The sequence below is a fragment of the Rhinopithecus bieti genome, unplaced genomic scaffold, assembly GCF_001698545.2.
Source record: "Rhinopithecus bieti isolate Rb0 unplaced genomic scaffold, ASM169854v2 scaffold_18548, whole genome shotgun sequence".
Taxonomy (NCBI): Eukaryota; Metazoa; Chordata; class Mammalia; order Primates; family Cercopithecidae; genus Rhinopithecus; species Rhinopithecus bieti.
The window spans coordinates 2,056,637-2,066,855 of record NW_016809526.1 but is presented as its reverse complement, the minus strand read 5'-3'; the positions used below and the strand labels follow the sequence as shown (position 1 = coordinate 2,066,855).

Genomic DNA, 10,219 nt, shown 5'->3' with positions numbered 1-10,219 from the left:
ATTCCTATAACAATGTGTATCTCTACAGCACTTGCTTGGGTCCATTTATATACCTCTCACAGATCCTATACTCCTGCAGGCCTGAAACTTAAGCCCACTTTCTATTTTTCATAGCTCCTGGTGCAGTGCTTTTTACCGTGTAGGCACTCATTAGTGTTAAACTGAATGTGCCTTTAACTTGGCTTGGGGGACGCTGAATTGAGGATGAGCGCTCACACAATATTAATAATTTCTTTCCAAGAAATGTGCTCGGGTCAACACAAGGCCTTTCTGTCCATAATCCGCCTGAAACCATGGTTTTCTTGCTTTCACCTTTATCCCCTGTGCCTTGCCAGTCCTCCCCGCCAGCGGGGCCGGGAGCCCGGCGACTCCCTAGATCGCAGGGCCTGTCTTGCGTGACCGAGAGGGCTCCGCTGCCTACGGCCGCCTAGCCCCCGCCCCTGCTTTCAGTCACTGAGCAAAGAGTGGGCCGTGGCGAGTCTCCACGCGAGCACCAGCGCTCTCGACGCCCGTAGCCACCCGCCCACCGGAAGCCGACATCTTGAGTTCTGGCAGGAGCGGTTTGCGCGGCGATGAGCGGAGTGGCAGGAACCCAGTGAGCTGCTCCGCGTAGGAGCTGCTGCCCGCACTCAAGATGGCGGCTCCGGGCGGGCGTGGCCACTGACTAGGAGGCGAGGCGCCAAGGGACCATGGCGGCGGTCGACGAGCGGGGTCTGGAGGACGGAGAAGAGGAGGAAGAGGAGGTAGTAAGCGCTACGCCGAAAGCCTGCACCGCAGTGGCGGTGATACCTGTGCTGGCCGTGTGTGGGGAAGGGAGTCGGGGAGCTGCGGGCGGGAGGGAGGCCCCGACGCTCCTCACCGGCTTCTTGCTGCTGGGCACGCGGAGCCGGGCAGCTTGGGACCTCAGCCCTAATCGTCACCCCGGACTTAGGATGGGAAGTACCGGGAAGTTACCTTAGGTAGCGTCGTTTCCTCTTGCTGAAAACGGGGTCCGGTTTTCACAAATGGATTTTTGGCTTCTTTTGCTAATTGCTCCCTCTTGCCCGCTCGCGTGCTAGCATGTTAACCCCTCTTTCTTTCACCAGGAGCAGTTGGTTCTGGTGGAATTATCAGGAATTATTGATTCAGACTTTCTCTCAAAATGTGAAAATAAATGCAAGGTTTTGGTGAGTTTTCTAGACTTGGGGGATTGTTCTAGAGTTTCTTAAATGTAAAACAAGAATGGTGAAATACCTGTCCACAAGTATTGATATATTTATTTCGCCTTACAAAGCAGTGAACTCTAAGGATAAGAAGTACACTAAGTATAATTAATTAGTGTATAATTAAGTATAATGTAGAAGTACAGGGGAACTATGGGAGCAGATAGGAGAAAATGGCTAACTTTGCTTGTTTGTTTGAATGTGTGGCTGAAGAGAAAGTTACAGATTTGGAGGAAGTAATATTGTGATATGGAACAGTACATATATTCCTATAATCTCAGCAGAGGTGGGAGGATCACTTGAGCCCAGGAATTGGAGACCATCCTGGGCAACATAGTGAGACCCCCTCTCTACAATAATAATAATAATAATAAATGGCTGGGTGCAGTGGCTCACGCCTGTAATCCCAACAGTTTGGGAGGCCGAGGTGGGTTGATCACGAGGTCAGGAGTTGGAGACCAGCCTGGCCAACATGGTGAAACTCCATCTCTACTAAAATACAAAAATTAGCCGGGGATGGTGGTGGACGCCTGTAATTCCAGCTACTCGGGAGGTTGAGAGAGGAGAATCGCGTGATCCCCGGAGGCGGAGGTTGCAGTGACCGAAATCGTGCCACTGCACTCCAGCCTGGGCAACAAAGGGCAAAACTCCATCTCAAAAAATAAAAATAAAAAAAAATAATAAATTAGCTGGGCATGGTGGCATGCTCCTGTGGTCCCTGCTGCTCAGGAGGCTAGGGTGGGAGGATTGCCTGAACCCTCGTGGTCAAGGCTGCAGTGAGCCATGATCATGCCACTGCATTCCAGCCTGAGTGACAGAGCTAGACACTGTCTCAAAAAATAGATAGATGACAGATAGATAGATAGACTCTTTGCACTCCTGTTGACAAAACTTCCTCTGTTCTTAGCTTACTCTTGAAGAAGATGCTGATTGAAATAGACCTTGTTACTTGAGTATGAATTAAGTAGTCTTCAAGTTGTAGCTGCTGTGATCAGAGCAGTTGTAGTTTATCCTGTACTTGGTAGGACAAGATGCTCTAGAGTTTCCCCAGTTTTGGAGATTAGTTTCCTTGGTAGCAAGGTTACAATGTTGAAGCCTTTTTCTAATCATGTTTTTTTTTATGATCCTTTATTCTGTTGTAGGGCATTGACACTGAGAGGCCCATTCTGCAAGTGGACAGCTGTGTCTTTGCTGGGGAGTATGAAGGTAGGAGGATGTCAGATAGATGGAACTCTTTCTGATATGGACCTTTCAGAGATGGTAGCTCTTCTCAACAATTTGTATTTTTCTGCAGACACTCTTGGGACTTGTGTTATATTTGAAGAAAATGTTGAACATGGTAAGTGATTGCTGGCCCAGCCCTTTTTAATATGAACTATTTCAATCATACTTAAGCATAATAAACATTAAATATCTCATGTATCCATTGTCTAGCTGTATCATATCCTACCATTTTCCCAAATGTGACTCAGATTATAGTTTTAAAAAAACATGCCAGGCTGGGCCAGCTGTCTTAATCCTGTAATCCCAGCACTTTGGGAGGCCAAGGGAGGCAGATCACTTGAGGCCAGGAGTTCAAGACCAGCCTGGCCAACATGGCAAAACCCCATTTCTACTAAAAATACAAAAATTAGCTGTGTATGGTGGCATGTGCCTTCCAGCTACTTGGGAGACTGAGGCATGAGAATTGCTTGAACTGGGGAGATGGAGGTTGCAGTGAACTGATATCGTACCACTGCACTCCAGCCTGGGCAACAGAGCTAGACTGTGTCTCAAAAACAAACAAACCCATTCCAGATACATTTAAAGTCCTTCTATCCCCGTTTCCAAACTTATTTCTTTCCCTCTGTCTTCAGAGATCATCACTCTCCTGAATTTTTTTTTTTTTTTTGGAGACATAGTCTCACTGTCACCCAGGCTAGAGTGCAGTGGCATGATCTCGGCTCACTGCAACCTCCACCTCCCAGGTTCAAGCAATTCTCCTGCCTCAGCCTCCTGAGTAGCTGGGATTACAGGCACCTGTCACCACGCCCAGGTAATTTTTGTATTTTTGGTAGAGATGGGGTTTCACCATGTTGGCCAGGCTGGTCTCAAACTCCTGACCTCAAGTGACCTGCCTGCCTCGGCCTCTCAAAGGGATCCTCTCAAAAGCATTACAGGCGTGAGCCACTGCTCCTGGCCAAGGAATAAAAGAAGGGCTACTTCACAGGCAGAGCAGCCTACTTTCTAAAGTGTGGTATCAATTTACACTCACAGTAGCAATGTATGGAAGTGTCTGTGCTTCGTATCCTTGGCTGAAGGGCCTCATCTTCCCTTCTGCCTAGGCACAGAGTTTTCTGAAAGTTTCAACTCCAGGCAGCAGGTTGGCAGCAGTTTTTTTTCTCGGCCTGTCATGATTGAGAATGTCCCTACTCCAAACTTTGGCTTCAGGTAGTAAGTCTGACTTTGGTCCTTCATTTGAGTGGTAGAATTTTGGATCCCAATACGCTATAGGGTAAAATTCCTGGCCCCAGTTTCTACTTCCAGGATGAAGCCTGTTAGACCTATGGGTTTAATCTCACTCATAACTTTGTGTTTCTGACCTCTGAAGATGTTTGTTACTTTTGAATCCAGTTGTACTTTCAATTGTTAATGTAATTTTTTTTTTTTGAGACAGTTTTGCTCTTGTTGCCTAGGCTGGAGTGCAGTGGTGCAATCTCTGCTCACTGCAACCTCCACCTCCCGGGTTCAAGCAATTCTCCTGTTTCAGCCGCCCAAGTACCTGGGATTACAGGCATGTGCCACCATGCCCAGCTAATTTTTTGAACTTTTAAGTAGAAACGGGGTTTCATCATGTTGGCCAGGCTGGTCTCGGAACTTCTGACCTCAGGTGAACCACCTGCCTTGGCCTCCCAAAGTGCAGGGATTACAGGCATGAGCCACTGTGCCTGGCCTGTTAATGTATTTTATCTGTTATTTTTCTATGCTTGGAGCAGGAGGGATGAGTTATACCTTGAATTTATTACACTGTCTTGACAGGAAGTAGTTTAATCTGACTCCCTATACTGGAATGATTAAGGCTTTATCTTTGTTTTATTTGATAGCACAAGCAGTATAATAATGGAGTTCATTTCTGTTCTAGCTGATACAGAAGGCAGTAATAAAACAGTGCTAAAATATAAATGTCATACAATGAAGAAGCTCAGCATGACAAGAACTCTTCTGACAGAGAAGAAGGAAGGAGAAGAAAACATAGGTTAGTTCCCTTATTCTCTGAAAACAGGTGATCCAGTACTGGCTTTGACAGTGGCCACTTTGATGCCAGGACACTCCTTGTACTTTTTAGTAATAACTATACGTGATTTTTTGTTTGTTTTTTTCAGACAGAGTCTTGCTCTGTCACTCAGGCTGGAGTGCACTGGCACAATCTCAGCTCACTGCAACCTCTGCCTCCCGGGCTCAAGCAATTCTCTTGCCCCAGCCTCCTGAGCAACAGGGATGACAGGCACCCACCACCACGCCTGGCTAATTTTTTTAGTAGAGACCAGATTTTACCATGTTGGCCAGGCTGGTCTCAAACTCCTGACCTCAAGTGATCCACCTACCCTGGCCTACAAAGTGCTTGAATTACAGGTGTGAGCCACTGTGCCTGGCCTCATAATATGTTTAATATATTAAAATGGAGGGTGCTCCATGTACAGTACCAAGCATAGAGTTAAAATGCAGTTGAACGCTCGTATAGCTGAGGGCACTGGGGACGTAGACATCTTTTATCTGCTTGGCATTGGAAATGACTGAGGAGTTTTTAAAGAAACTTGATATCTAAGCCCTAGGGAATTCAGTAGTGCTTCTCTCTCTCTCTTCTCCTTCCCCTCTCCCCTCTTTAATTAAAACTTCCTTGTACCTTTTGTAGTTCATAAGCATGATGATTATGTTTTTACATTCATGTATAAGATGTGCCTCCCTCAAACCTTGTTATGATGTCAGCATATTACCTGTCTGATGTGTGGGGGGAAAAAACTTCCTTGTAAGCAAAGTGGATACGATCACAATAGTTCTCAATTCCCAAGGTGAAATCCCTTGGAAACTTTTGGCAGTTGCAGCAGCTTTCAACAGGCTCACAGCTGGAAAAAGCTGGCTTTTTTTTTTTTTTTAAAGACAGTCTCTTTCTGTCACTCAGGCTAGAGTACAGTGGAGCCATCTTGGCTCACTGCAACCTCCGCCTCCTGGATGCAAGCGATTCTCCTGCCTCAGCCTCCCGAGTAGCTGGGATTACAGGTAGCTGGGATTACAGGCATGCACCATTACACCTGTATGATTTTTGTATTTTTATTAGAGACAGGGTTTCACCATGTTGGCCAGGCTGGTCTTGAACTCCTGACTTCAGATGATCAACCTGCCTCGGCCTCCCAAAGTGCTGGGGATTACAGGCATGAGCCACCGCCCCTGGCCAAAAGCTGGCTTTAAAAGTGGGGGAGACTCTAGGACCACAATTGTTAGTCATCAGTCTAGTTTTTATTATTATTATTATTTAATTACTTTATTTTATTTTATTTGAGACAGGGTCTCACTCTGTCACCTAGGCTGGAGTGCGGTGGTGCGATGTCGGCTGACTGTGACCTCTGCCCCCATCCCCCTACCTCAGCCTCCCCAGTAGTTGGGGCCACAGGCATTTCCACCATGCCTGGCTGTTTTGTTTTTGTTTTTTTTTTCTTTTTTTTGAGATGGAGTTTCACTCCATCGCCCAGGCTGGAGTGCAATGGCGTGATCTCTGCTCACTGCAGCCTCTACCTTCCAGGTTCAAGCAATTCTCCTGCCTCAGCCTTGTGAGTAGCTGAGACTACAGGCACATGCCACCATGCCCAGCTAATTTTTGTATTTTTAGTAGAGACAGGGTTTCACCATGTTGGTCAGGCTGGTCTAGAACTGACTTTGTTATTTGCCTGCCTCAGCCTCCCAAAGTGCTGGGATTATAGGAGTGAGCTACCGCACCCGGCCTTCTTTGTATTTTTAGTAGAGATGGAGTCTCGCCATGTTGCCCAGGCTGGTCTCGAACTCCTGAAGAGACCACTGTGCCCAGCCTTTCTTTTTCTTTTGGCGTTTTTCTTTTTTTCTTTTCTGGAGACAGAGTCTTACTCTATCCCCCAGGCTGGAGTGCAGTGGTGTGATCTCAGCTCACTGCAACCTCTGCCTCCCAGGTTCAAGTGATTCTCCTGCCTCAGCCTCCTGAGTAGCTGGGATTACAGGTACCCACCACCACGCCTGGCTAATTTTCAGTAGAGACAGGGTTTCTTTATCTTATTTTATTTTTTGGAGACGAGTTTCGCTGTTGTTGCCCAGGCTGGAGTGGGGTGGTGCGATCTCAGCTCACTGCAACTTCCACCTCCTAGGTTCAAGTGATTCTCCTGCCTCAGCCTCCTGAGTAGCTGGGATTACAGGCATGCACCACCACGCCCAGCTAATTTTGCATTTTTAGTAGAGAGATGGAGTTTCTCCATATTGGTCAGGCTGGTCTCCAACTTCTGACCTCAGGTGATCTGCCCACCTCAGCTTCCCAAAGTGCTGGGATTACAGGTGTGAGCCACTGCGCCCAACCTTTTTTTTTTTTTTTTTTAAATAGAGACAGGGTCTTACTATGTTATCCAGCTGGTCTCAACCTCCTGGACTCAAGTGATCCTCCTGCCTCAGCCTCCCAAAGTGTTGGGATTACAGGCATGAGTTCTTAATTTGCATCCACTTATTCTTCTTCACTTGCTGGTCACCACATACTAGAGACTTTTAGACTAGTGGTTCTTTCACCTGAAGTAGATATATGTTTGTGGAGTTGAAAAAACAATAATTTGATGGTTTAAAAGTTCACTGCTCAATAACATATATGAAACTCTAATAAGATTCTCATGATGAGTATTTATAGCTTAACAAGGGATAAACATTTGAAGGTACGTTGATCTTATAAAATTAATTACATCACCTCTATACAACTATATAATAAACCCTTGTTCTTATATCCCTTATGTATATCCCTGAACTATCCCCCTTTTTAGGCACCTTGTAATAATTATAGGAAGAAAGAGGTACTAGGTTCTAGAATAAACTTAAAAGGCTAACATGTATCATAAGCTTAGCTATCATTGGGATATTCTTATTAAAGGAAGTTACGAGTTTCCTCTTCGTAGTCTTTAATAATCTGACAGATCTTTGGGAATATTTGGGTGTTTTGTTTAGTCAAATAAATGAGCAACCAACAATTCGAGTCTGCATTAGTTATCTACTGCTGCATAACAAATTACCCCTAAACTTAACAGCTTAAAACAACAACAGAAAACCAGTATCTTACAGTTTCTGTGAATCAGGAATTTGGGAGCAGTTTAGGTAGGTGGTTCTGGCTCCAGGTCTCTGATAACGTTGCAGGCAAAATGTTATCTGGGCTGCGGTCATCTGAAGGCTTGACTAATGCTGGAAATCTGATTGTAAAATGGCTTATTCATATGGCTTGTAAATTTATTTTGGTTGTTGGCAGGAGGCCTTAGTTCCTTGCCATGTTGTTCTCACAGGACTGTTTGAATGTCCTCCTGATACGGCAGCTGGCTTCTCTCAGATAAAGTATTCCATGAAAACAAGGTAGAAGCCACAGTATCTTTTATGAACTAGACTTAGAAGTCACAGTCTTGGCTGGGCACAGTGGCTCACGCCTATAATCCCAGCACTTTGGGAGGCCAAGGCAGGCAGATCACTTGAGGTCAGGAGTTCAAGACCAGCCTGGCCAACATGGTGAGACCCCCCATCTCTACTAAAAATACAAAAAATTAGCCAGGTGTGGTGGCACGCGCCTGTAATCCCAGCTACTCGGGAGGCTGAGGTGGGAGAATTGCTTGAACGCAGTAGGCAGAGGTTGCAGTGAGCCGAGATCATGCTATTGCACTCCGGCCTGGGCGACAAAGCGAGACTCTGTCTAAAAAAAAAAAGAAGTGACAGTCTTGTCATTTCCACATTCCACTATTCAGTGTGGGACAGGACTACACAGGGGCATGAATACCCGGAAGGTGAAGATCATTGGGGACCATCTTGTAGGCTGGCTACCAAACACGGCTACATGCTGGAGGCAAAACAGAACAGAGAGGAAGTGTGACTCTTACCTTCTAGGAACTTGCATTCTAAAGTAAATTACATTGAAACAGACACGAATGAATATGAGTGAACATCAAATTCATTCTATTTTAAGTATTATGCTAAATAACAGAATAAAGGATAGCTTTAAGATTTTGAGCCTGGCCGACTAGGAGAATGATGTTATTGCAGGAAAAAAATATGAACATCTGTAGTTGAAACTGAATTGGAAGAAAAAGGACTAATAACCAGGTGCAGTGGGTCATGCCTGTGATCCCAGCACTTTGGGAGGTGAGGCGGGTGGATGGCTTGAGGTTAGGAGTTCAAGACCAGCCTAGCCAACATGGTGAAATTCCGTCTCTATTGAAAAAAAATTAGCCGGGCATGGTGGCACACACCTGTAATCCCAGCTACTTGGGGGGCTGAGGCACGAGAATTGCTTGAACTGGGGAGGCAGAGGTTGCAGTGAGCCAAGATTGTGGCTGCACTCCAGCTTGGGTGACAGAGCGAGACTTTGTCTTTTTTTTTTTTTTTTTTTTTGGAAGGAGCCTCTTGCCTCCTGTCGCCCGCGTGGAGGCAGTGGCGTGATCTCGGCTCACTGCAAGCTCCGCCTCCCAGGTTCACATCATTCTCACTGGCTTCAGCCCTCCGGAGTAGCCTTGGGACTACAGGCGCCGCCACCATCGCCCGGCTAATTTTTTGTATTTTTTTAGTAGTAGACCGGGGTTTCACCGTGTACCAGGATGGTCCTCGATCGCCTGACCTCCGTGATCCGCCCGTCTCGGCTCCAAAAAGTGCCTGGGAATTAGTAGCCTTGAGCCACAAGCCCGGCCGAGACCTATTGTCTTAAAAAAAAAAAAAAAAAAATTGGTAGGGTAGTGGTAAGTTTTCTTGAAGGCATAAGATGGCAGAGAGTGCTCAAATTATATTTCACAATGATCTGAGAACTGAACTCTGGAAAAAGGCATGGAATAGTAATTGAGGTTGATAACTTGTAGTGATTTTGATGGTACCTACCTAATAGGCATTCCAAGGTCTCTAGAGAAGATGGAAAGTATATTTTATCAGTAGTTACAGACACCATATTCCTTGATTTATGTTGGGCTTTCAGTTTGACATGTATTCATATGATAGAGATTTAAAATAAATAAACATATACTTCCCTAAAATTCATTTTTTGTTTCTTTTTGGTTTATTCCTCATCCCTTCCAAATTAGGTGGGGTGGAATGGCTGCAAATAAAGGATAATGATTTCTCCTATCGACCCAACATGATTTGTAGCTTTCTACATGAAAATGAAGACGAAGAAGTGGTAGCTTCAGCCCCAGATAAATCTTTGGAATTGGAAGAGGAAGAGATTCAAATGAACGACAGTTCAAACCTGAGTTGTGAACAGGAGAAACCAATGCACTTGGATATAGAAGATTCTGGTCCTCTTATTGATATACCTTCTGAGACAGAAGGTTCTGTTTTTATGGAAACTCAAATGCTGCCTTAGAAATCACTCCTAGATGAAAAGTTTCTCATAATAACTTGTCAAGAACTTTTTAGAGTTCTTACATAAAAATAATTGCTGTGTAGCTTTCAGTCTTTTAACATTTTTTGGTATTTTATCAGCTATACACACATATCCAGTCATAACACAACTTATTTTACCAGAATCATTTGGGACCAGACATGAATTGGATTTTTAAAATACAGTTTAGGCTGGGTGCAGTGGTTCATACCTGTAATCTCAGCACTTTGGGAAGCCGAGGTGGGAGGATCACTTGAGCAGCCTAGGAGTTTGAGACAATCTGGGTAACACAGGGAGGTCCCATCTCTATAAAAATTTTTTTAGAATTAGCTGGACATAGTGTCGTGCGCCTATGGTACCAGCTACTGGGCAGCTGACCTGGGAGGATGGCCTGGGATTGGGAAGTCGAGGCTGC

General features: G+C 45.3%; 1 protein-coding gene across 1 annotated transcript; it reads left to right on the top strand.

Moving 5' to 3' along the window:
- The first annotated feature begins 463 nt into the window (after window positions 1-463).
- Window positions 464-9,869, top strand: GTF3C6 (general transcription factor IIIC subunit 6). The gene is made up of 6 exons (XM_017889663.1): window positions 464-743; window positions 1,086-1,166; window positions 2,345-2,408; window positions 2,497-2,541; window positions 4,324-4,437; window positions 9,506-9,869. The coding sequence occupies exons 1-6, from the start codon at window positions 690-692 to the stop codon at window positions 9,784-9,786; spliced, it is 639 nt and encodes a 212-aa protein (XP_017745152.1). The 5' UTR covers window positions 464-689; the 3' UTR covers window positions 9,787-9,869.
- Window positions 9,870-10,219: the final 350 nt, after the last annotated feature.

Excerpts from the sequence above, each read along its gene's own strand:
- GTF3C6 (XM_017889663.1), top strand. The coding sequence starts at position 690 with ATGGCGGCGGTCGACGAGCGGGGTCTGGAGGACGGAGAAGAGGAGGAA. Across the intron at positions 2,409-2,496 it reads CTTTGCTGGGGAGTATGAAG|ACACTCTTGGGACTTGTGTT; the intron begins GTAGGAGGATGT and ends ATTTTTCTGCAG. Across the intron at positions 2,542-4,323 it reads TGAAGAAAATGTTGAACATG|CTGATACAGAAGGCAGTAAT; the intron begins GTAAGTGATTGC and ends TTTCTGTTCTAG.